The sequence below is a fragment of the Salminus brasiliensis genome, chromosome 5 (genome assembly GCF_030463535.1).
Source record: "Salminus brasiliensis chromosome 5, fSalBra1.hap2, whole genome shotgun sequence".
Taxonomy (NCBI): Eukaryota; Metazoa; Chordata; class Actinopteri; order Characiformes; family Bryconidae; genus Salminus; species Salminus brasiliensis.
This window is the reverse complement of record NC_132882.1, coordinates 31896581-31923636: the sequence shown is the minus strand read 5'-3', so window position 1 is coordinate 31923636 and position 27056 is coordinate 31896581. Positions and strand designations below refer to the sequence as shown.

General features: G+C 42.1%; 1 protein-coding gene across 2 annotated transcripts in view; it reads left to right on the top strand.

Moving 5' to 3' along the window:
- Window positions 1-2478: 2478 nt before the first annotated feature.
- Window positions 2479-27056, top strand: part of adcy2a (adenylate cyclase 2a) — a 131577-nt gene continuing 106999 nt past the window's right edge. Inside the window, exons 1-2 of one of the 2 annotated variants that reach the window (XM_072680216.1) lie at window positions 2479-2906; window positions 12952-13149. In XM_072680216.1, coding sequence (XP_072536317.1) covers window positions 2529-2906; window positions 12952-13149 — 576 coding nt within the window. In that variant the 5' untranslated portion in view covers window positions 2479-2528. The remainder of the gene's footprint in view (window positions 2907-12951; window positions 13150-27056) is intronic. The other variant, XM_072680215.1, reaches the window with a different exon arrangement.

Sequence of the window (27056 nt, the reverse complement as noted above, 5' to 3'; positions counted from 1 at the left end):
CTAGAAAAGTCCATTCATATGAGATTCTGTTGCATCTTGACATGATTGCACCTTGCATTTCCTGTAGATTTGTCAGGAACACTGAAATGCTGTGCATCTCCCATTCTACCAAATGCCAAAGGTGTGGGAAGGCCCCTGAAGAACACGGAAACCCATTGCCATGTTCATGAAAGCAGTTTGAGATGACTTTTGCTTTGTGACCTGGTGCATTGTTGTGCTGTAGTAGTTGTCAGAAGAAGGGTTAATTGTGGTCATGAAGGGACCATGGGATGAACATGATCAGCAACAATACTCTAGGCTATTGCATTCAAGCGTCGATTGCTCAGTATTAATGGGCCCGAAGTGAGCCAAGAAAATATTCCCCACATCATTACACCACTTCCACAAGCCTGGACTGTTGACAAAAAGCAGGTTGGGTTCATGGATTCATGCTGTTGGTTCCAGATCATGACCATATGAATGTATTTGTGTTCTTCAGCAGATATCGAGATTCATCAGACCATCTCTCCAGTTTTTTTTAGTTTAGTTTAGTCTGTTCTCACTGCAGCCTCAGTTTTCTGCTCTTGGCTAAGTGGAACAAGAGGAACCCAACAAAGTCTTCTGAGCCAACAGTTCCAGTTGAAGGAAGGCTGAGGTGAGAGAGTGTGGGTGGCGGGCATTTATTAGACCATTAGAGGTAGGTGTTAGGGGTTTGGTAGCAAAGTCGATCACATTGTTGCTGGTTGAAGGTAGCCATGAAGGAATCGTCTGAAGTGGCTGAGGAATCTAGTCAGTGGTTGTGGATAGGGCCGAGATGTCGGAAGGGCCTAAGTGAGGTGGGGAAGGGCAGTATGTGTGTAGTATGGTGGAAGACATAGGCTGCAGTGTGCATACTGTCGCTGTCCAATGAAAAACACTGGACAGTATTTAAAATTGTAACTTTACAGGAGAAGGCAAAATGTTCCTTCCTTTAAATGGAAGTTAAGGTAAAAAACAAATGCTTTTTTATTGTTCTGTTCATCTAGAACGTTTTACACAGTGAAGAGCACCTACAGGGTCAAACGATGTAGAAAACTAAAGACGTTTTTTTATTTGTTGAGAATGGTTATCCGAGGTACAGTAGCCTTTCTGCCAGCTCAAACAAGTCTGGCCATTCTCTATTGCATCATTCTGAGTAAACTCTAAAAACAGCTGTTCTGAAAATCTCAGGAGATAAGCAGTTCTAGAAATGTTCAAACCAGCCTGACAAGCATCAACAATCATGGCTTCCTTAAAATCACTGACCACACTGCTGCTGATGAGACATCACCAGGCAACCAACGCGCCTGGAGGGAAGCGGCATATACCTGGCTCGGACACATCGGCCAGCAGACACCAGTGATGGCCAGTGCCGCACTAGTGTGATGTGGGGGATAGCGCCATCTACCCACCCTAGAGAGAGCAAGGCCAATTGTGCTCTCTCAGGCCCCGGCTGCTGATGGCTAGCAGCGTGATCGGGATTCAAACCAGTGCCCCTCTGACCACAGTGACAGCAAAAAACTTATTGTTTTCAGGTCCATGATGACTACACCAATAGAAATAGCCCCAAAATGACTTAGAATAAAGTATTCCATTGACTTCCTCTGAAATTTGTCCTTGTCCAAAATTGTACATTTAGAGAGAAGGGCTTTGCGAGAGAGCATCAATATGGTCAAAAAACCCTTAACATCCTTAGAATGCAGTGTATGTACACAATTTCAGGTCTCAGGATACGTGATACAGAGTATCTAACAGAACATAACGCTGTCAGACAGAGACAGAGTATTTCTTCATGTCAGATCCAGGCTTTCCTGAGGTAACTCCGATGGCTAGAATCGAGTCGAAAGGTCAGGCGGTTGTAGACGTGACTCTAAGTGGGTATTGGATTATCTGAAATCATTTTGCCCTACCCAGCTAAGACAGGATCAGGGCTTTCTCTTAGCAAATCTGTGGCTGATTCTATCTTTAGACCACGGCGTGTGAGAGAGAAACGTTGTTTGACTGCTGTGAGGCTTTGTTTTTCCCTCACTCTCTTACTTACTGCAAAGCTCTCTGAAGCCTGACGCCTTCCTTAACAGCCAGACGATGAAGCAGTAGAAAAAACACGAGCATTGCTGACGTCCGGGATGGAGCAGCATGTGGAAAGCAGGGAGAGTGAGCGAGAGGGAAATGAAGGAGAAAAAGAGCTGAATCAATGCCTCCTGTGTAATAAAAGGCTCCCTCAAATCCATCCAGTTGCCAAAGCCCCGGAAAGCCACACAAGTCCTTCATTTTAAAGCTTTAAATTTGCTCTCAGCACTGCATTATGCATTAGCATAGCTGAAGTGAACCTTCTTTTTCCCCTTTCTACCCTCGCTTTCTCCACCGTTCTCTCTTCCTTTCTACTCCCCCCCCCCTTTCGTCTCAACGGTCCCTCCCCCTTCCCCCCCTTTCTCTCCCTCACTCTTACATACACACACGCGCGCTGCCTCCCTCTCTCCTCACTCTCTCTCTCGCCTGCTCGCGTGCCAGTCCAACATGTTGCCTGCGCGATGCTGCGCTCCAAAGTGGAAAGCGTCCTGCCGGTGTCCCGGCAGAGCTGCGGCCCCGCCGCCCGTGCCGCCGCGCTGCATCTGAAAGAGCTCTGCGAGGAGGAGGAGGAGAATCAGCCCAAGGCCCCGTCGCCCGCCGTCTCCATGTGGAGGGGGGCCATGCGCGGGAGGCGCTACCTGCTGGAGCGGGGCAGCCTGCCCGGGACGGGCAGCTTAGGCGGTGGGGCTGGAGGGGCCAGCCGAAGGCAGAGGTCGCCCGACTGGCTGTACGAGTCATACTGCCGCATGAGCCAGCAGCACCCGCTCATCGTCTTTTTGCTGCTGATCGTGATGGGCGCCTGCTTGGCGCTGCTGGCCGTTTTCTTCGCCTCGGGGCTGGTGAGTGCAGAAGTGATGGGGGGGAAGGTCACCAGGGAGATGGGTGGTGGAGGTAGTGTCCCGGTGTCCACGCTGGTTGGAATCGGGTGCTGGGGAGGTACGTGGCTTCACTGAGCATGTGGCATAGGCAGCGGAGTTAGGCTCCTGTTGTCCCTTGCTGTTGCTCTGTCTGTCTGATTTCTGAGTGCCTATCTCTGTCTCTCCTCATGTCTCTTGCTTTCCGTGACTCCCTCTGACACAGGTACAGCCCCCCGACAGCCCGCAGCTGATGCTGCCTCTCTTTGGATGGCAGCCAGCACATTTTCAGAGCACTCAGCGAAGATAACGATGGCGGGAGGGGTGGGACAAAAGCTCTGGGAAATCAGTTCTGTTTACACTCCAGCCACATGTCTTTGTTTATTTTATGGAGCGTTTCATCTTTGCTTTCAGAAAGTCTCCTCTACTCGATTCATGCTGAGAGCCATAAAGATCCTGTGAAGCTGGAGAGTGAGCATATCTGGAAAATCAACAGGCTTAGTCATGGTTAATTATGCCGAACGAATCGAGCAGAAACTATTAACCTGTCAATGATAATGCACTTCCATTTAAATCCTGTCCTCAGTAAGGCTTGGCTGAAGGTAGCTGTGGGGTAGCCACCCCTCCTGATTCAAGCCTCAATTTTCAGTGTTGCAGTGATGTTCTGTTGCTAGAGCAGGTTTTAATTTGGGTCGCATAAAAGTCAGTTATGATTGCTAAGGTTCTTGCTGAGCAATCAGTGATTTTCATAGTTCGGCCCATGTTCGGATCGGACCCATTCAGGGTCAGATGCAACAACTTTTTTCAAAAGCTCCCCAAAAAAAGGGAGCAGAATTAAGTTCATCCAACATACACTAATGTTTCTGAATCTGTGTGTCGAGCCTATAATCCTGAGCGCTTAAATACGTGCTGGCTGTCGGGTATATTTCAGGCAGTGTTTGGTGGAAAAGAGCAGCATTCATTTGAAGAGCGAATCTGTGAGCCAAAGCAAAATATTGACACTGCTAAATTGCATCGAGGCTTTTTTTCCCTCATGCCACAGATTCCACTGGAAGCCAGGCGAGTGACTTGAAAACGCTCTAAATAACAGATGCTTAAATGCAGCGCTGAACGCAAAGGCCCATCAACCTGCTACATAAAGGTTAGGCCTGCATTACTCGCCAGGACTTAACCCTGTGGCTGAGCTTGTGCCTCTTGCCTGTGTGGCTGCCTTTTCTTATGCACGCAGCGCCTGACCTATATCCAGGACTGAAGCCAAGCCTGTCTGGGGTGGAGCGCGAGGGTCTTTCCTGTTCCGGTGGCTGCACACATCATGTTGATTGTGGTGGTGGGGGGGAAGCCCACAGCACCAATGCACTCAAGGGCTGTTTCTAAAGATGTGCCTCTCTCTTCCTGTGACCTGCTTCCACAGCACCCTCGACCCTTCTAGCGAGCAGCAGCTGAAACAGCCTGTTCTGCCTGTGCTGTGCTCGGTACGGATGGTGCAGTGGGCTGTGCTTGGGGGCTCAGTGTCTGTCCTCTGTGCTCATAAGTCCATGCAGGAATTGGCAAAAACGATGCCACATTAGCCCTTGAGTTAACCCTTGGAAGACTTTTTGCTATGCTTTTTTTTTTTGGGTCATATTTTTCTCTTATTCTTCCTGTTTGGTACTGCCAGTAAACTCACCCATTTGTAGCTCCTCCTAGTACCAGAAATGCTCCCAACTCGAAAGACTTAACACGTCCTCCAATGCATGTGAAGTCATCCCTCATCTCCTTTCGAACTACCGCCAACGAGGAAAGCACCGGTTTCCAGATCTACTGCACCAGCTAACAGACATCGCTATATCAACATCGCTGAAGAGTGATGACGGGAGAAAGCGAGTCACTGTGGCCACACCCACTGAGTGGCAAAAAGACTGACTGAATGGCAGAGTTAGCGTTCAGTGTGAATGGCACTAAATTGCAAAAATGTGAAAGAGCTGTTGTGCGATTGACTGTACAAACAGATTCAGCAGGAATTCTTCCTGTACAGAAGAAAACAGATATGAATGGATTGCTGTAATTAACAGAAACAACTGGAACCCTCACTCACTGAGCGGTGAAGTCGCACTGTAGTTGTGAATTCAGCGACATGCTAAGTTCAAGTAAGAGCGAGTTAACAAACCTGGATGAAGTGTCGAAAACAGTCCTAAGACCATTCACTCCACTTTGTGCTCTTGAGGCTTTATCCTCTAAACGGGTGTGATTTGATTTGATCCTCGGTTAGCTGGATGTTCCTGGCTACACTTTGATGTCCATGGACCGCTGGTTCTTTGGTAATTTCGATGGATTGCTGTTGAGTCTAACTGTCTTTAGCAGATAATCGCTTTATTCCTGGTTTGGTCATATTCCCTAATAAACACTGCCGTGCTGCTGAATGTTAAGCCACTTAGTCCAACTAAAGGGGGCATGTTTCAGCAGAAGCATGACCTCAATGCAGACCCTCTATAGTGCTCTCTCTGACTCCGCCTGTTGGTGGCGAGGCTGCATGGCTCAGGATTTGAACTTTATTTGCATATTAAACTGCTATACTGTTTTAATGTAATTAAACTATATTATATACATGACCACATGAGAAGATACATGCTGTATTTCTAAACTAGGCACAGCACTAGCACTTGTTTCGATGCCAACAGCTGTGTTAAACATGTAACTGATCATGTTTCATTAGACTGTGTACACCATCAAACCACAAGATGTCTCCACGAGATGTACCAAGAAATGAGAAGTAATGTCAGATAAAGACACACTTTTCTATTTACCAGTGTTCGCCCAGTTTGGATGTTCAGCAGATCTCTACATTATGCCATAATGCCCAGTCTCTCCAGTGTTGAGCCAATCAGGAGAAGCTAAACTGGTCTTCGTCTTGAATCACAAACATTCATCTTTTCCCAAAGGTGAATTATAATCTATGAAACAAAGTGAGCTGTATGTATTGTAGTTATATGAAATAATCAAAGCTTTAATACAAATCATTTTCATAGATGATTTTATCTAATTGCATCACCAACATTTCAAGAGCAATCATTTCAGTCCTCCTAGTTCTTAGCAGTTTGTGTGTAATTCCTAGTTTTATACAAAGCTGTTGGAAGTGAAGATTTGGAGGGGACACATTTTGTTGGATGTAGTTTGCACTGATTAATCAGGAGAAGCCAAAATTCAAGTCATACGGAGCTTGTGGGTTACTTGATAAGGTTGCTAATTTCTTTGTGAGCTTAAATGAGCTGTCTTGCTAGCTTAAAGTAACAGGGAACAGATCATGGTTTTTCAGTCATGTATCAGATCATTTTTTGGATCAGCAAAATAGAAAAAAGTACAGAGACAAACTTTACCCTCCACTGTCACACCAGAGTATCACTTCAGATGGTTGGTCATGCTTGCAGTGTTACCCCTGTGTTACCATATAAAGACAGACAAATCATATTTTGTGCTCTTGGTGGTGTTTGTTGATTCTGCTGTGTTCTGATACTCACAGTACTAGGCTGAGGGATGTACTCTCAGTGTGTTCTTGGATGCACAGAGAAACCCAACACAGCAATTCTTAAACCATGCATGAGATCAGAACCTTTTGGCCCACATGGTGTGAGATGAAATAGTGTGAATGACTACAGCAGCAGTAAAACTGAATTTCACACTAATATGGTTAAACTTTGGTGGTTAATCCTCGGTTCACATGTGTGTCAAACTGGGGGCGATCCATTACATTACTATATCTCAGTGGTAATTGCATGCACTGCACTCTTTTTCTACACAATAGATGTTTCTGTCTGCACATGGACTTGTCCTCAACTCCGACAGAGAGGAGGCAAGAGAACAGAACACCGCGACTGGCCAAAATCAACATCTCTGCTAAAATACGTGCAAATAAAAACAATGGGTCAGCAAAAATGATCGAGGTCATATCTGTATATTGTACGTTGAGTTTATAATGTAATTATGGCCAGAGACGTCAGGGGAACTGCTGATATTGAGGGTGAATATACTCTTTAAATAAAATGAAGAAACTGTTCATTGCCTCAAACATGTTCAATATGCTTCCCATTGTTTTTCCTTCAATGAAAAATCTAGCGTGGCAGAACGTGTCAACAAAAAGTGCAAAGGGCACTCCTACTATAAGGTTCAACCCTTTAAAGCCAATTTAGAAACTTCTACATTTCTACTGTGTAATTCACACTTCACTGTGAATAATGTGATTTTTAAATGCTGTTGTTGCTTCTATCTACGAAAGGTTTATGTGCATTTGAAGTTTTTCATTTAGTTCCTATTTAATCAATACTCTAATTAAACAAATCAATAAGTAACTCTGCTTCAAACTGTGCTCCAAATGAGCAGAGATGAACAGTACAGTACAAGCTAGAAAAATTTGTATAGCTTTTATACAGTAATAGTAAACACGGCAGGATGCAGGAAGCCCCATGCTGATCCGTTGTACTTTGGCCAACGTGCTGCATATCTCCCCTGTTGGCAGATTTAAACAAGATAAAAGAGCCATTGTCAAACTCTCCGAAAGGATTGCCAGTGATACTTTGCTCGATAGGGCAAAGAAGGCCCAAATATCCGAATACCCTTTGGATATTTGGAACTGCTTCATAAAGTTGTTTTTGTTGTTGATGGTTATGTTTGAAAGCCCCTGTTGTTGCAGACTGGTTGGTCCTGACTCCTGCATGCACTCTGACTGAACACTCCCCTTCCAGTTTTTAGCAGACCTCTCATATCTTGGGTGTCTCTGAAAGCCGGACTTCATCCATTATGCATGGGGCTTTGGCAGGTTTTTTTTTTTTAAATATCTGTTAGCGGCTTTGTGTAACTCTGCAGAGACACTCTCTTTCTCTTTCTCTCTCTTTCTCTCTCTCTCTCTCTCTCTCTCTCTCTCTCTCTCTCTCTCTCTCTCTCTCTCACTTCGCCTCTGCTTTCACCCAGACGGCGGCCGAGGAGAAAGGGAGAGGTGGCGTGTGTGAAGCAGAAAGAGAGATCCAACCAAATTTGCACTGTGTCATCTCCTATAACATCGAGCATGTTTTTTTTTCTGCTCTGTGTAACAGCGCAGACACGCTGGCGACTGCATGGCAAAAGCCACCTGCTTTAGAACCCTGCTTTTCTTTTCTCTCTGCAACTGTGCCAGTTGTCAGCATACAGTAAAGGAATCCAATGTAAGTGGTTGGAAATCAAGCTGTCTTTTCCTATCATTGCTCTGTAACCCTTATGCTAACTGAATCTGGCTGTGTTGCTAATGTAAATGCTTTTCACATTCAGGTCCATTGTAGCAGCCCAATTACTAAGCCACTCCTCAAGTCAATATTTTATATGTGGAGAATGTGCACGCACATCCCGGCTGGGATGAAACATTATCCACCAGGCTTGCTCCAGAGTAGACAGAAGATGCAGTACAGTTAAAAAAAGTCCAAATTCTAATAGCTGATTGACAAATATGGGAGTTGTGACATAACTTAAGGCTGCCCCAAACTCCTCCCACTCAGCCCTTTAAAAACTATCATTCTTGTGCCATCATTGCATTGAACAACTTCACACCCTTCGCCTCGCGTCTTCATCATTTTCTCATCACTTGCCTGCGGAAGGGGGGGGGGGGGGGGAGTTGGCTTTGCACCTAACTCCAAATCAAAAAGTCCTCAGATATTGCAAATCCAGTTGCAGTTTTCAAGGGCTTGGGACATACTAGCCATTTTTATATGTTGCATGTTATGTATCTTATATGATTGATGTGTCATATTTGTATATATTTTTTATTTTGGACACTAACTAATGCCAAGTTCTCACAACACGATTTTAGCATTGATTTTCCATCTGCCGTCAGTTTTCTGAGACCACTGACAAAGTCCCCAGATCAGAGACAAAGCGGTGTTCGCTTGATCGCTGGTTCGATCGCTGGCTTGATCACAATTTATAAGCTGCTCAAAGACGCCATCCAAGAGCTCTCAGATGCCTCACAGACGCCCAAAAGATACCTAGCAGGCTAACTATTTGGACCTGCTGGGGAACGCAGCAATAACCTACAACCAGTGAGAGCGTAAGATATTATGTGGGTAAACCCAGAGGAGGAGCTGTTTTGAAAGAAAAAAAAAAAAGATTGGACACCCTCGTTAAAATTTCTGCTGCTAAGGAAGTAAAAGAGGGCATGATTTCCAAACAGCATAAATATATGGATGACCTATTTGTTTATTCAAAGTAATATTTATTTTTTTCATCTTGTCGCAATGACAAAAAAGCTTGAGGCAAAAGTTTGGGCACCTTGCATTGTCAGCACTTAGGACCACTCCATTTTAGGGGATGTGGTGAGGACGCAGGAAAGGTTTTCTTCTGATAATTTTCTTCCATTGCCCAATAGAACAGTGCAACTCAGTTAGCACAGTCTGCTAAATTGTCCTGAAGGTATTAGGCAGTCTGACAGAGGTTTTAATTAGCCTTCCTAGCAACAAGCAGTTCTTTCTGAAAGTGTTCTTGGTCTTCCAGACCTCAGGTTGACCTCTTCTGTTCCTGTAACATGACATTTCTTGAATACATTATAAACTGTTGAAAGGGGGCTCCTGAAAACCCTGACTTCTACTGCTTCTTGGTCATGTGCTAGACAGCTGCTTAGAGGAGCCCATTGCTGCTTATTGTTGGAACACAGTTTGGGGAATAAGAGTATTGTGTAAAGCTTTGAAATTGACATTACCTTGGTGGTTCTTTGCCGCAGCAATGCTGTAGAAGAACCACTTTTGGTTCCATAAAGAACCATGTTTGTGATAGAGATGCCTTCACTTCTAGAGGTTCTATACCATTGTGAAGGTTCTTCACTCTTACACAACCGTTAAAACATGGCATTGCTTAAAGAACCATTTGAAGCACCATTATTTTTAAGAGTGTACCTACATTACCTAAAGCTATTCAAATTTGAGGGCTTGGTACAGTTATTTGACAGCTCATGTCTGTTGAGATACTCAAATGTTTGTACAGTGCTCCTTTACAAAACAAAAATAATGCACTAATCTTGCTTCAGGTAATAAAAAAAATTATGTTTAATGTTTAACTTTAAAAGAACGTAAATTTATCCATTATTTATCTGTTTTGGAGACCTGACCAGACCCAAACTGCTTAAGGACTTAAAGATTTCAGTCACCTCACGCTTTTAATGGTGCTAACATTCCCTGTCTGTGAAGATTTCTGGTCTACCGCATCATTAAATTGCGTAGTTGTGCTGCTGCCAATATTACTGGATTTAAAAAAGTAATGTTTGACCTAAGATTATCTTACAAACCCACTAGCAGCTGTCAGCAGTCGCTGTTTAACCAAGCAACTGCGAGGAGCTAAAGAATGGCCAGCGTAAAGTTTCAGAGCCCTTGTGGAAGTTTCTGGCTTGTTCAAATGTGTCTGAATCCAGCTAATGGAAGATAGCCAGTCAGGTTGTGAAAGCACGAGGCAGTTGTTACAGAGGTTGCGGCCCAGCGACTCACTGACCCACATGAATGCTTTTACTCACAGCAGAAAGCTGTGCAATCACTATATACTGATCTGGCGCAGCGGGTGGGGGTGGGGAGATTACTACGGTAGTTCAAATGCACCACTAAAGGCAAACATTACGTTGTTTGTTCTGAACTTGACCGCAAGATTCTAGAGGACTAGAATGGAGCAGTTATCCAGCTGTTTCTATAGTGTCACTTTGTATAGCTGTTGATTGTGTATAATCATATGCCAGTTTGATAGCCTTTACTACTTAGAAGGCTACGAAACGTAGACTAAACGTAGACTAAACGTAGACGAAGCGTAGAAAAAACACTAGACGAAAGGAGATGAGTGGCAAGAACCTGACTATACAATACAGGAGTTACAATTGGTCATCTAGATTGCAGTGTTATACTGTGTCTTCAGTGTCTTCAGATCCCATAGATTTTATGCATATGGTGGTGTTTTTATGCTGTGACAGTTTGCTGTGACAGTTGCGATACGGGTTGTATTGCTAGGTTCTTGCCGTTACACAGCCCTACTGACCAGCTGCTGACTAGCACTATTTGTTTTACGCCACTGAAACATGGCTTTTGGAAGATGCTCTTCACTGTGGGATTTTTTTTAACCCTGAAAGAGCTGTGGTGAGTTGATTTAGGCTGTGTGTCAGACGTGGCAGATGATCGACTGTTTCTGTGCTCAGCGAGGTATATGGCTCAATGTGGTTAAATGATGTGATCGAACACATTGTCAATTTATCCTCATTTTATCACGAGAGGTGTTATTAGTATTGGTAGAATCTGTCAATGTTGCATTTGGCATGTCATGTCAGATTTGATTTGTTGATTCTGCCCCAAACCTGTTTTTAGAAACAGTACAGATCTGTTACTATGCTATGGTTGGTCGGTACAATGGCAATGAGGTGATATATTGTGATATTTTAAAATGCTGGTGGTAAATTGGTTGGGGCTCATGGTTGGGGCAGTGTGGGAGATTTGACTTTTGACTTTGCACCTGGTCGTTTTGTTTGTTTGTTTGGCTCAGAGCGTCTCAGCGGTCCAATGCACTACCACTATGGCTTGAGGGTTCTGAGTTTGAATCCCGAACCATGCCGCTTTGCCATCAGTTGCTACAGTCCAAGAGAGCACAATAGGCCGTGCTCTCTCCAGCTGGGTAGATAGTGTTCTCTCTCCTCCCATCACTCTTAAGCGATGTTAATTGGCACAGGCTGGTGTGGTGGAGCTGGGGACCTGCCGATTTCCTCTGAGTGTATTGGCTGCCTGACAATGCTGCATTGACGACAGTTAGAAAAGAAGTGGTGGCTGGCTTTGCATGAGTCGGAGGAGATGTGGTATTTTCTTATCCTGTTTTGGGTTAATTGGCAGTACCAAACAGTTTTCTATTTTGTAATTCACTTTAAAATTGAAAGTTTGAAAGTCTTGACCAATATTGGAGCCTTCTCTTTTCTTGAGTTATCAATTCTTTTAAATTATTATGGACCAAATAGTCGGTTATGGAGCTAGCTGTTAGTTCCCACCATAGTGTCAGTTTTAATAGTTTATCTGTATTAAGCAGGAATTCCACTCATTTTTCTAAATCTTTGCATAATTCAATGGTTGAGATGTAAATAAAACAAAGTCATTCACATTGGTTTGGTGTGAAATGGTTAACTGTAGAGAACTCAGACTCCTTTTCAGTGGTGGTGATAGGAATCAGGTGTCGCAATGTCCACAACTATCTTTTATATGTAATGATGTTGATGGTAAAACGGTTCAAATTTTTCTTTAGGAACTGTACTAGGTCTTAGAATGCCCTTGTACTTCTGCCAAAAAAGTAATTACAATATAGGCCAATGGTTTATTTTATGATGACCATTAAAGAACATATCAGGCATCAGGCAATGTATTTAATTTTTTATATATTTTACATATAATTTAATAATTTACATGGAATAGAAGCATCTCTCATGCTTTTGGAGGCATTAAACATTTTAGACATCTGGGACACATCACCAGCAATGTGACTCACCAGCACTCTGTAAGTTTCTCAGGAACAGAGCACTTCATTAAACCACTCTGAATGACTCTGTTTACATCCTATCTATTTAATAAATTAGAAAAAATGATGGAATTCCCTTTTGTTTGTATATACAACCTTGACCTCATCTGCTGAGAAAAATCAAGCTGGAAGACATGGTTGGGATTTTCATGTATAATAATAAAAGTTCTATTTACACATTATAGTCAGTTTTAAATGGTATTACAGTCTATATTGCACCTGTACTGTGCATAGTCTCCATGGGCCAATCTGTGTGCAACTTAGGTTAAAATATCCAGCAATTAAGGGGCAAACTATTATTAGAATGGAAAATCCTGCACTTGACTGAGTCGAGTAGGCAATAATTTAGCACTAGCCACTTTGCCCACCCACAGGGTCATGCTGACGGATGATCAGGCTGCAAAACCAACCTTTCGGGTATACATGCCTCTCAGTTAGGCCGTCATGTTTGTAGGGCCGTAACTGCTTAACGGTGTGTTATGTGACACTCTGTGTTCTTATCTCTTGGCAGGACATCGAGGCCCATGTTGCCTTCGTGATCACCGTCCCGACAGCGCTTGCCATTTTCCTCAGCATCTTTGTCCTGGTCTGCATTGAATCGGTCTTCAAGAAGCTGCTGCGTGTTTTCTCCTTAGTGATCTGGGCCTGTCTGGTTGCCATGGGTTACCTCTTCATGTTTTTCGGAGGCATCATCTGTCCCTGGGATCAGGTAAGACGAGATGGTTGCTGGGCCCCTAAGGTTGCTGTTTTCATTCATGACCTCTTCTGCTTGAGGAGTCTTGCAGGAAACTTATTCATGAGGAAGCAGGTGAAGAGAAAGTGCCCTAGGGCCACCGAGGTGAATAATGATGATATTAAAATGGAGCGCTGTGTGCAAATTAAGTGGAAATATACAGTGTGGAACTAAATTAACAGATACAGAGGGTACCAACAGCACAGCTCTTATCTTAGAGGCCAGGCTTGGTCCATGAGGGTTTACTTAGCTTTATCCCACTTATTTCTGGCCTACATCCAGATATAGTCATTTTTTTGTCGAAAGAGACCCTTAAGACTACTTAAGGACTATCTTTGAGATGGAATTCTCTCTAGCCCAGCTCAGAAATTCTAAATGTAGTCATATAACACTAATTGGCCTAACCCCTAAATAGTTCAGCAGTGTATTTTTAGCATTGAGGGCAATGGGTTTCATGGGCTGGGGCTAAGACTTTGACTATTGATAGGAAATTCTCCATTCTCCAATGATTCTCCATTGATAGGAAAATTGTATTTAGGACAAGGCTTTATCCTGATCTATAAAACTGGGCCTAAATGTTAGAAATTTACAAGAATTCTCTCCAACTGTATTAAATAATCTCAGGTCACGATCGATCTGTGACTACACACCTATGCTGTGTGCAGTGCATAACCTGGACTCTCTGCTTACAAGTGGTCAGTATTTATTGTTCATACTGTACTGTAAGACATTTGTCAGTGTGCCTTGGCTCATAGGCTTGCTTATCTCTTGTTGGACGTAATGATTTAAACCAGTAGGCCTGTTTGGCAATGAGTAGGCCTGTTTGACAAAGGAAAAAGCCTTTGAATGTTTAATTTGTATCCAGGGAATGGTGCAAAATCCTTTGTATTGGGAGTCCCCCAATCCTAGATACACTGTCAAGCTGGATGTGACAAAGACTGTGTGTGACCTGTTAAAAAGAAAAGGTTGCTAAAGCTGCAGTGAGGTATGTTTATTCTGAAAACACAGCAACATGTTGTACCCATGTTGTAATTTCCCCTGCTCGTCATCTGGTTTGAGGCTGGCCAGCTTGTTAAGTCTTGTGCATACGATTTTTTCCACTAAAACCTAAGCTGCCAGCACTAGTCTCCAGAGGATTTATGTGCTCATTGTTCATCTATCCATTACGTGCCCCTCTCCTTCAATGACGAATGATTTATTCCATGAGGAATATGGTGTTCCTAGTCTGGCCATGGCTAAGAGAGCACAGCCACTGTAGCACAACCTGCGCCTCTGCCTTTTGACGTGTTGTACCTTTGGAACGGGTGGCATATGGTGAAAGACAAACAAGGCTTATGTCAGACATAGAAGAAGGGATGGTTTCCTGTGTCAGTCAATATCCACATTTACTTCTGGAATAAGGGGCCTGTGTCAGTCACCAATCAGGTCAACTTGCATGACTTGCTTGTGGTTTTGGCTGAAGTGCTTGTAGAAATATCGTATCAGTATTAGATCATGAAGAAACGCTCACTGATGATAAAGAGCTCTCTTCACTCATGCGGACCCATAATCTGATAAGAAAAAAGCATGAACTTTCTCTTATGATGGAGGAACATGCTGTCCCCACTCTTCCCCCAGTCATAAACGTTGTGGTGGCATTACCTTTGAGATGTAAATCGGTGCAGACATTAGGTAATATATTGCTCTTGTGTTCCCAGCAAGGTAGCACCTTCTTGAAGAAAAGAAGGAGGCGGGGGAAAGGGTTTCAGTATTACAAGGTGTTATAGGTTCATCTTTTTGAGCTAAGAGAGATGAGGAGGTTTCTTTGTATGAGCCACTTCAGTACTTATTAACTTTCCATTTTAGTCTCTCGTAATGTGCAGCTTTCAAAGCTGGTAATGTGGAACAGTGAAGCTTACGGCAAACAACTGATACAGATTGGGCAAGCATTACAAAAGCAAGGGGCCGAATTAGTTTTTTAAATGTTTATTTTGGCATAATTTTGACTAAATAATTAAAGATGCAAAAAGTCATTAACAGTGGTTTGGTGTCAAATGCTTCAGTTCACAGTGGTGGTGATAGCAAGATCCAGACGTCTGAAACGGTTTTTGCCTTTGAAGGCTACAAATCGCCTTCTCTCTCCCAATCAAGTTATTACAGAAAGTGGTCATGAATATCGCCACTGTCCAATAAAAAACATGTTGAGCAGTTTGAACCCTGTAGCTGCTCTTTGCACTGTGTAAATAATTCTGGATGAATAGAGCAATAGAAATACTCTAAATCACTTGGAATAAACTCATATTTTGCTTTTTACTTTTAGCATTTTTGCTTTCTCATGTAAAATCACTATTTTGGAGAGGCATTTTTTTTATTGGACAGCAACAATATGCTGCTTGAGGTGTTGTTATAAGATCATATATAGTCACAGTCATGCAAAAACTTTGTGTCTTCCTTTTTGGCATTTTACTTTTTGAGATTATTTAAATCTGGCAGCTGTTCTTTACATTGTATCACAATTTTATGATTATTGGGCCAGTAGAAATGCTCTTAAATGACCCAAAATGAAGCTTTTACATTCACTTTCATTAAAAATTATTTTTTTTCCCTCTTCTGTAAAATATCTGGAGACCCATGCTTTTCGTCTGACAGTATTTACAGCACATTGGTTTACTGGCCGTTATGGATGGTAAATAATGAAGTGTTCTTGGCATGGGGACCCCTGGTTCTTTTCATCACCGCCACTGTACAGAAATCTTTAATTTCAGTCAAACCACTCTGAATGGCTTTTTTTTACATCTTAATCATTGAATTGTGCAGAAATGCAGACAAATCTGTTCCCTTTAAACACTGTAAAACTGCGATCTTTTGAAAAATACTGTAGAGAACAGCTGCGAAATATAATTTGCTAGGAAATGCAAAATGCTAAAATATTGCTGGTGTTTTTATTACAATGGCTATATTGCTTTGCGTTTGTCACAGAGATAGCAACCCCTGGTTTCTATCACAATCGCTGTAAAAAGTTGTCTGATGTCTCTGAATTGAAATACTTAATGGTAAACTGCTCTGTCTTACGCAAACAAACTAAATAGTCAATTTGCATCATTTACATTCTGTCAGAATTTCATGATAAATGGACCAATAGAAAATTATTATTGTATATTCCAAAATTATTGGAATACAATCTTTATATATTGTTGTTTTGCCTCTCCTGTAAAGTTGCTATTTTGCAGATACATGTGTCAGACATCCGCAGACTACCTCTTTACTTCCAAACTCAATCTCCCAGAATTCTCTGAGAGATCACATGACTCCTATTTTCTATCTACGTTTGCATCTCCGGAATACTAAGAACTAACATCTGTGGATTACATGTTTGCCTCGACCCTTTTGGATTTATTACTCTGTGTGATGTTTGTGCATTTGCCTTTCATCTGTCTTTTGGCCTTGACCCTGGACTGTGTATGGATCACGAACTTGGACTGGGAATATCTCAGTAAAGCCTCCATTACATTTTACCCCTGCAAGTGTCTGACCCTGATTGGCACCTTACAACAAGTTTTTTTGTCTGACAGTGATAAAAATCGAACTTTAATGTCCAGGGAAGGCATAAGATTTATTTTTGTTTCACCATTTAAATAAGAAAATAGACAACAATGTATTATACTATACTATAATTTTTATTCTTCATTAAATTTATCATTTATAATCTTCACTACACAAGCAGCATCTGCACTGCATCTGGAAGATGCTGCTGTTTTAACCTTTTAATGTTGGAAGCCTGTGTTCTTTCAGTTGGGTGCATTTAGAAGTGTGAGATTTAGCCAATACGGTCAGCGACCAGTCTTCCAGACTGTTGTGCTCACTGCCTGGTTTGTAGAGGTGAGTATGTCCTCAGCTTAACACATCTCTGAGGTTATCCACACGTCAGAGTTGGTTTTGCTGCTTGAGTGGCCAGGGCTTTTGGTGACGGCTTTGTGCAGCCTCCCCACAGCCTCCTTCCTAAAACTCCTGCAGTTATTACCTGTGCTCTTCTACCCAGCAGAGTCTGAAACAATACCTGGAACAACAGCAGGGTACAAAATACGCGCTGTCTGCGGTCAGTGCCGTCCTGCCTTTTGAGTAATTGTGCATGAAATGCCAAGCAAAGTCACGGCTTTGTCGAGACGACACAAAAGAGACAAACCTGTCTTTGTTCTCAACATCACTTCCCCACCTTACAGACGTTGGGAAGAAGGGATACACTGGGCAGGCACTGAGCTGAAAAGGTCTCCTCTGCCACCCAATTAAAATTACTAAGACGTTAATCTGCTGTTACCCCGGTGTTACCGCTGCCCAGCACATCTCTTTTGTCAGGGAAACGAAGAGAGAGGCCAGTGGAGAAGCCAGGCTGATTAAACACCTTGCTGCACTAGAAGGCAACAAAGAAAAATATATCCTTATCAAGCGGTGATTAAAAGGTTGCTTTTGAATTCCAGATCTGCTAGCATTCCTATTATGGAGCTAATTACGAAGATTTCTTCTAGTCTCGTCTTCTGCAGTCTCAAAAAACAATCTTGGAATAACTGGTTCATAGTACAAATGTTCAAGCACTAGCATAGTAGGTTACTCAGTAAGGTCTTCAGAAACCCCCTTTAGGTAGTCCAACTCACAACAGTTAGAGACACTGAGAAAATTTAGACCCTAATAATCTGTTTACACCTGCCATTGCCATGCATTTTGAAGCCGGATAGTATCTGGAGGTACTTTGACCGGATCTGTCGCCAGTGTGACCAGATGAGATCTGAGCTCCAGGCTCCAGGAGAACATTTTAGAGGAACAATTGGGGTCAATATTTGGGAAAATAGATATTCACACCCGGCTTTTTCTGTAGACAATTGAAATCCTAATGTGATCCAATTACCAAAAACTGGCTAATGCCAGGTGTAAACAGGCTCTAGGAGTCCCTGAGGTCTGGTTTGGAAAACCAGTGCTTTAGAGCATCTCAGAGCTTCTTCCAATATCCATATCAAGGACCTGGAGCTCTAACTTGCAGAAACCAGGGTTACAGATGATCATAGTAAAACACTCATAATCTTTACACACACCCAAAGAAGAAGTGGCATATATTCGCTGCTCCCAGCAGGGTGGGGTTGGCCTCATGTCTTCAAACATGACCACATGACACTTGACTTTGTGACATTATGAACAGAGTGCACGTTCATCACAGAGTTGGAAATATATTATTCCAATTGACTTGCAGTCACTCACCCTGCTGAAAATAGCTTTAAAAAGATCCCAGCCAACTATTGATCATACACACACAGAGCCGGAGGGCCTAGCGGTGTACAGATAACAGACGGGATCGCTGCTTTATATGCAGGGAGTTTCTCACACCTGCTGAGGCGTTCTAGCTGTGGGAGAGAGAATCCCAAGCCTCAATCCATGCCCTTCAGTCTGAGCCTCCCCTACACTCGGCGTTTTTTGGCGAGCGTGTGTCTTATGTAATGCCAGCCGACTCAGGAGAATTGTGTGTGAGGTACTCACACACTTATTTCCCTCACGCATGCTAGTTAGCGTTCAGTTCTCGATCGTGGCTCATTATAATTAAGGTGTTTGTGTGATATTACCATATTTTTGTACAAGGCACCAGTTATTCTGGGCAGATGTTATGCCGCTTATTTGTAGTCCCCGGATTCACCCCTGAACACCTGTGTGGAAAACCAAGGTAGTTGCAAGTCTGTAATCATAGGCACTGTTTGTGCCCGTTGCAACCTGTTAAGACCTTTTTGATAAGACAGACTGCTAATGCGATTTGCTGTGATCACACCGTTCATTAGGCAGTCCTTCCATTACACTGGAATTAGGACTGTTAAACCAGTTCAAATCTTAAAAGCTCTTCAATAGTCCATGATACGACTGCATTGATTTACAAGCCTAGATCCAGCTTGAATCTAAAAGGTAAACAGCTAAAAATCGTTATGGACATTGATGCACTCCATAATCAAAGCTCACACCCCTGGTGCATGTGTGTTGGTGTGTCTGAGAGAGAAAGAGAGAAAAAGTAATTCCATATTTTGATTAAAGTCCACATGGTGATTTTGTGGTTCACCAGGACTAGGACAACCCTCTAAATGTTGACGGGTCTGATCATCTGTTGGAGACCTGTCAGTTGACTGAGATTCTTTGGTTCCGTTTTATAAAAAAACACAGGCTTTTTATGTTCTAGCAGGGTAAGAGATAAAAATCCATGTTACAACATGAGCTGATGGTGAACTGATGCGAGAAGCTGAAACCTGAGTGAAGTAGTTATAACCATGTCTCAGGACAATCCTACCAAAGTTGAACCCACACTATGTATGCATAGCTCTGCCTTGCATTCAACTGTGTTAAACACAAAATAGGTAAAATGCATAGCTAGGTGGCCATTTCACAATTATTTTAGCAGCATTACTATACATATATGTAATGCAACAAAAACTTCTATGTGAAATTAAAGAAATGTGCTAAAAGGGCTTGATTTAGGCCAGAAACAAATGCAAATGCAAATGCCAAAGCTCTGCAAGTGCACTGTCCTGCTGTACAAACTCAGTACATGTTCTTACATTGATGTGGGCGATAGAGGACCAATCAAAAATAAAAACTGGCCTGCCATGGCAAGATTTGACTGGGGAAAAAAAAGCATGCCACTGGTACAAGACAACTAGGCCAGCGCTGTAGCGCCCCTTGCAATGCTCAGAATGCAGCTCATGTTTGCATTGCGTTGCATTGTGACACATTTTTAAAAGAAACTACGCACAGAACCCTGTCTGCATTGCTTAAAACATTTGCGCTCATGTCTAATGTTTCCCACAAAATCATATAGTAGCCCAACATAATTACTTTTTTTTAATGCTCAGAATTGTGTAACAGCCAATTCAAAACATGCCGGCACATCGTCCACTGAGGAGAGAATATCAATGGCATAATGTCTCATCCAGTGCAGTCCATGTTTGTAGTGCTGTACATCTACTCATTACTCATTCAACATGAAAACTTTTTGACCTGACTATTTGAATGGGTTCCTCTGTGTGCTGCTAAACTCTTGTACTACTGAATGTCTTTGCCTCTTACCACCAGTATTGTTACCTAAAAAGAAAGTTTTGACCAAACCTTTTGGCTATTGTTTGTCCCTTCCCTGCAATTGACTGATTAGTTCATCCTTATTCTGGCTTTACACCACTTTTTACAACTTTTCAAGTGAGTCACAGACAATTTTACAATGTCCTACTAAAATCATGAATATTGCTAGAGTTGCAATGCGCTCCCATCATCTCGATGTCCATCATTGCCATTATCGCTTGGTGTAAGGTGGTCAGGATAGCTGGTCCTAACTCCTGTTTTGCTGTTCCGATAAAATTAACCATGTTTAATAATATTATATTAAACATGGTTGATTCATATAATTGTTACGTTTTTAGTTTTGGCTTGTTCAAATTGTGACATAGACATTGTGAGTAACCAATAGGTGAGCTCTCTCCAACACCAAACAGGAAGCAGCTTGCTGTCTCACAACCTACTGCACACATGAGGGCAGCTGTGGCCTTCTGTTTCTGCTCCGTTGTTCAACAGTGTCTTATCTTGTACATTTCCACCAGAAGCATGATGGAAAATAATTCCATTTTTTCCCCAGGATTCCAGTTGCAGCCTTGCAAATAGTGACCCTGTAGGAGTCTTAGTCTTCAAAATCATCTAAGAGTAATGAGAAATTGTCTTTAGATGTGAGAAACATCACAGGCTTCTGAAACATCATGATGTCATAATGCAAAAATCTGATTGTGTACATGGGGGAGAATGAGTGTTCAGATAATAATGATCTCTAATGCAATTGTATTGTTTAAACACCAAAGTTTGCAAACACCCAGAACACATGGTAATGTTACGCGATGGTTTTCCTTCCTCCCAGCTGTAGTTTCATTGGCAGATTATACAACAGCATGGATCTTCATTCAAATGTTGTTTAAAATATTGCAGGGATGTTGAATCATGAAACTAGTAGTGGGAATTAAATCAAATTATTGGCTGAATGTATCCTTACATCTCTATATTCCACTATTCAGTCATAGCATCTTCATGTACTGTGCAATTCTGATAAAATGTCATCTCAGTGCCATTGAGAATGGCATAGTTGTTGGTGCTGGGCTTGTTTGAGTGTTTCTGTAACTGCTGATCTCCTGGGATTTCAGCACAACAGTCTCTAGAGTTTCTTCAGAATTGTGTAATAAAAATAAAGCACATCCAGTGAGCGGCAGTTCTACGTATGGAAGGGTCATCTTGTTGAAAAAGGTTGGCCAGACTAGTTTGAGCAGACAGAAAGGCTACAGTAGCACAGATAACCACCATGTACAATTGTGGTGAGCAGAAAAGCTTCTCAGAATAACACGTCGGCAGTGAGGTGGAGTAGCGACAACGGCGGATCATGACAGCAGATCGGATTTGACTTCTGTCAGCCAATAACAGAAAGTCAAAACTGGATTGTTGAAGACTAGAAACATGTAGCGTGGTCTGACAAATCTCGATTTCTGTTAAGTCTCACATTTAGTATGGTCAGAATTTGGTGAGTGTGTTATTACATGAAATGAAACAGGTTTAACCCCTTAAAAAGCCCCCGTCAGGCCAAAAGTGCTATTAGAAACTTCTATTGTGTCTACAGACGCCCCTGTAGTTACTGAGTAATACACATTAGTGTGCAATAACCCTTGGAAGGTTAAGGAGAGAACACTTCCAGGGCTTAAAAATAGCTCTGCTGCATCTCATGTTTTTTTTCCCTGCTGCAGATCAGTTGAAAAATGTTCACTTTCACAAGACAACCGAATAAAAAGAGGGTGGATCGAAATAAACCAGGGGTCAATAAAGGGCCGCCAGTTTTGCTCAATTCACAGATCTGGTCAGTAATTACTCTAATTACAGCATCTCCCAGGTAAAACTGATCCAGATCAAATAAGGCCCTTGGAGCGCTTAACTCATGTGATCATATGCGTCCCTGACCATCTCTAGTAATAGTGTGAGTGCACGATTCACAGTGCACCTGACACCTGTCCACTTACAACCGGATTACCCAAGCCGGATATCATTGCCAAGTGTGAACGGGGTCATCCAGTACGTGCTTTGATTATTTTCCATGGCATACAAAAAAATCTCTTCCCTAAGAGAAAATGACAAGAATATTAAACATGATATATATGTATATATATAAAAAAAACATTCATCCTCATTTGAAAATGCCTCTAATTTTCTTCAAACTACCTATTCATTCACTAAATTCTTTCTTCGCTTGTCCATTCATCTTTGGTTCGGCATTGCAGTGGTTTATTAGGCATGAAATAAGAATATTCCATTTAAAAATTCTGATTACGAGGCAGCTAAATGAACTACTCTGGAGGAAGGCGACATGGCTTTGCCCTATCCTGTATGACTTGCTGATCTGCCTGCCTCCTGGCTCTCACTTCTTCGCCATGCAAAATCGAGAGCTCGGCCTACACAGAAGCAGATACATTTTCTGTTTGTTTAGAAGAAGGTCATTCATTCAGCCAGCCTTATCTACTGAGCTAATATCACAATGGCTTTATGTGGAGCTTCCATCATGAATCACTGCCCAGCTGATTAATACATGTGGAGCCAATAGTGTGCATGGAGAAAACAACATTTACTGAGCAATATGGAGTGGAAATCTGAGACCTCATGAGAAGACACTGGCCTGAGATCACAGGCTCACAGGGCAGCGAGAGCAAATCACATCTAGTTGGAGAGACAAACAGGGGGGCTGTTTTGATGTTTAGCCCTAGAGCAGTGTTATTTTTCCCCTCCCTTGGTTTTAGTGTGCAAGGTGACTGCATGCCGTGTTTACACACGTCAGCGTGGTAGCTAGGATACCCTCGGAGTAAAGGTCAAGACGTGGACCACGTGTGCCAAAGGCTGGGATATGCACCTCAAACTTCCAAATTACCTTGTGTGTTCATTCCTCATGCTCACTGTGGCATGGTTCGCCCATTTTCTGAACAGTTACCTGCTTATTTTTCACTTGACCACTGGGTTTTGAGATGATGACTGTAATATCTGGTTGGGAACAGAAGTGCTGTTGATGACTGAGTGCGTTTACATGGACGTAATGATCTGATAACAGCCGAAAATCACATTTGGGCAATAATCTGTTCAACACATTTACAGGCACTTCAGTAATTTGATAACATGAATCACTCATAATCATGTTTCTTTCTAAATATATGATGTGCATCTTAATCGTTGCTTAGAAACCTGTTATGAACTCGCCAAAGCCCAGGATGTGACAAAAAAACATTCATTACTTTTTTCCCCCTGTGTTTTAAATGGCTCCAAATTGCACAAAGCATTTAATTTCATAGTTGTAGCATTTGGTGTTTACTGTGCTCCAGGAGGCTTCTCTTTATCCAGCGAAAGCCAATAATGACAATTGTTTTAGTGTGCATGTAAATGCAATCACTGTTTTAAAATTATGATTAATTAATTCCGTTATAATTAAAATTGTATTACTTTTTTCATTTAAGCATATTTTTTATCCAATTATTAATTTTTACATCCAATTAATTGTACAGTTAGGGGGGAACAAGCCATATTTGTGAGAAAATCAATGTGCACCAAATTTGAATTTCTGGGCCAAAAAGTTAATTAACTTGTTTTTTGTGGCCAATGCCAAAAAAATGCCGATATCATAATTCGGATTAAAAATGTATTTATCATTATTTAACACTATTAATTTGCACTATCTACACTTTACAGTATTCACATACACTGTTTACACTAAGATTTTGCAGTACCTTATGTAAATATTTTGCACTATTTAGCAAACCTCTTGTTATAATTTTGATGTTCAAAACAAATAAAATAGGGATAAGGAATTGACTGTTGACTTTAGTTAATTTTATATTTATTTTTTATTTGAAAAATACTGTAACAATACTCTGTTCCTCCACTAAAGGAAGCCACTTTGCATGTTAGCACACATTTTAAAAGACTGGAAATAGATTAGCGGAAAAACATTCAAATCAACACCAATAGCATAAGCTCCCTGCACATTTCTTTTTGGGGCTGACTGCTTAACAGCATTCAAACTGAGACCCCCTACCCTCAGTTGCTAGTTTTAACAAAGATGAAGTTATTATAGTGCTACAGTTACAGTCTGTAGTGAGTGCAGTGTCATTTAAGGTACAAGTCATACTTTGTGAGAAAGGTCAATTTTCATTCACATCAGTGCATTATGGCCGTCAGCAGCCAACATGGGGACTATAGTAATGTAATATGGCAAATCTTATTTCAACTTCAGTGTCGTCACATTACCGCTGTCATCAGCCATTAAAGGGAAAGTGTCCAGCAGGGATGCTGTGGTTTACAGAAGAAAAGAGATTTCTCAACTTTAGAGACACCCAGGTAGGTGAGTGTAGTATTAAGGGTCTGGCTCAGGTACTCTAATTGGTGTTATGTAGTGTGCTTGTCTGGCTGGAGAATTGAACCCAAGTTTATCACAGGTAAGGCATTGTAGTTACCCACTACATGACACCAATGTGCAAGTCACAGCTGTTACTCACTACAGCCAAGTGAAGCTTAAAGTAGGGCAAGAACAGGACCTTTAGGAGCATAAATGCAAGAGGACAACCAGAGCTGTGTCTGAAACTACAAAATTCTGCAAAAATCCAGATCACCACATAGAGCAGTATTATACACTGTTATAATGCGGGTACCACTGCAAAATGGCTAAACCCCAAAGTAGTGCCAGACACAGCTCAGGTATAGAATTGCCAGTTGAATATCACGGCTAACAGACTGTATTTAGCCCCTTAAAAAGCCAATGGACTGAAGTTATTAAAAACTTCTATTGGCCCCACCAGTTTGTACAGAAGTCCCTGTAGTTACTAAATAATAATACACCTTAGTGTTTAAAAAGCCTTGGAGTGTCACAGGATTGACCAGTTTATATTTTATATATCATTTAATACGGTACACTGTATTACAAAGACTAAAGGAAGTCCTTGCGGAACTTTTAGAGGTTCTTCAATTGGAAACAGTACAGGAACCACTTAAGATGATTTGAGGAACCTTTAAGAAAATGTATTAAAAGATAAGCACCATAAGAGGTTCCTCTACAGTTTCAATCTGAAGAACCTCTAGACGTTCCCCAATGATCTAATACTTTTGGACAACAATGTTGAAAACAATGAGAAGGTTAGCACAGTGTTAACTGCCTCACATGCTATTGATCCAGTAATAAAACACAGAACTCAAGGTCTCTACCAGAACCTCCTTTGTACAACCTTTGTGCAACATGTATGTATGCTTGTACATGTTGTTCCAATGTATGTTTTAAACTAAAGCTAATGAGTTATCTAATCTTTCAAATCTCAAGTTTATGAAATGACTTAATTTTCTGACTATAAAAACATTATTTAGGTCAATACTGGATTAGTTAATGCTTTAGTATTACGGTCAGCATTTCTCTTACACAGGTATGTGTGTCTCTGTTAATTATGCAAGAATTGATATTTCTTGCTCCTGGACGTCCCCTACAGTCACCCCTTTTAGAGGACATGCTTTAAACAGTATTTCTGTTAAGATGAGAGATACAGAACGTCACTGAAAGTGAAAGAAGCATGTGGACTGAGTTGGTAGAGCCCAAAGCAGCAACAACAGTAGTGATACTCTTCTTAATAGAGGTTAGTGAAGCATCCCAATGATTTTTTGAAGTGGTGACTTGCTGTTGCTGTAACACATTGGCTAAAAACATCAACAGACATTTAACATTTTTATTCATTTGCATATTCTAGCCTGTTATAATGCTAACATTTAGCAAATCTTCTGTTTATGCTTCACCTGATGTTCTGTCCATAAGTCACTCGAAGCACTCCTTAAGATGCATAAGGCAGTTAAGAGAGAACATTGGCCTGGTGAGGGGAAACGTGATGCCTACATACCCCATCGCCACGGTTTTCTGTTACCACAGATAATGAGATGCGAATTCCAGTGAAAAGCCTGGAACTGTCATATTACTTGTTTAATTAGGAAGCAGTGAGAATGAGAGACTCGCCAGCAAACTGTGTCACATTGCTGTGTGCTGAGCCTACGCGTCTCATTGGCTGAGCTGACAGTGTTGTCTTCTCGCTCGCTGAGAGATCACTCGGTCTCCGTGAAGCAGGAGCTCTGCAGGCCTGTCTCCATAGACACATAGTGTGTTCACAGCATATGTTGTGCTCTAAGCAGGAAAAATACTTCAGGCTCTCTCGACTCACAGCGAGCAGATGCTGGAGCTAGTTAGCCAGCTACTGCATCCTGAAGGGGTCAAAAAACAGTTATGCTGACATGTGTAGCTCTTCGGCATTCGATTATCGTGCTGCGCTGTCTCCAGACACAATCCTAAAAACTGGTTCTGAGGGTTTGAGTGCATTCTTGGTAGTTCTGCAGACCAGCGAACATGCACATTTATAAAGATGATGTATTAGGGCCGTTTCACTGGAGGCATGCAATTCTATGTACCTTCTGGCAGGTAGGCAGCAACTTATGGGCCAGATTGAGGCTAATTCATATTGACCAGGGAGCACCGCAGGTGCCATTAGCATTCTGTGGACTTGCTTCATTGGGCTCAGCTGTAGATCCCCCCCCCCAGACCAACCTCTCTTCTCTTAAGTCGTGGATGCAGGAAACTTTCTTTGGAAGGTCTTTTACCTTCCAAAGGGATGCCGCCGATATCTTCGCAAACTGCAGTGGACGCCCGCCCAGTGGGTATGTACTAAGAACGCACATGTCTGTCAGATCTTGGACCTGATAAGCCATAGAACATCCACATCTGAAAAGGTGGGGATGGAGCCAAAGGCGGCTGGCCTCTTTCTGACATTTTAATCTCCAGCCAGGCAGGCTGGACTGAG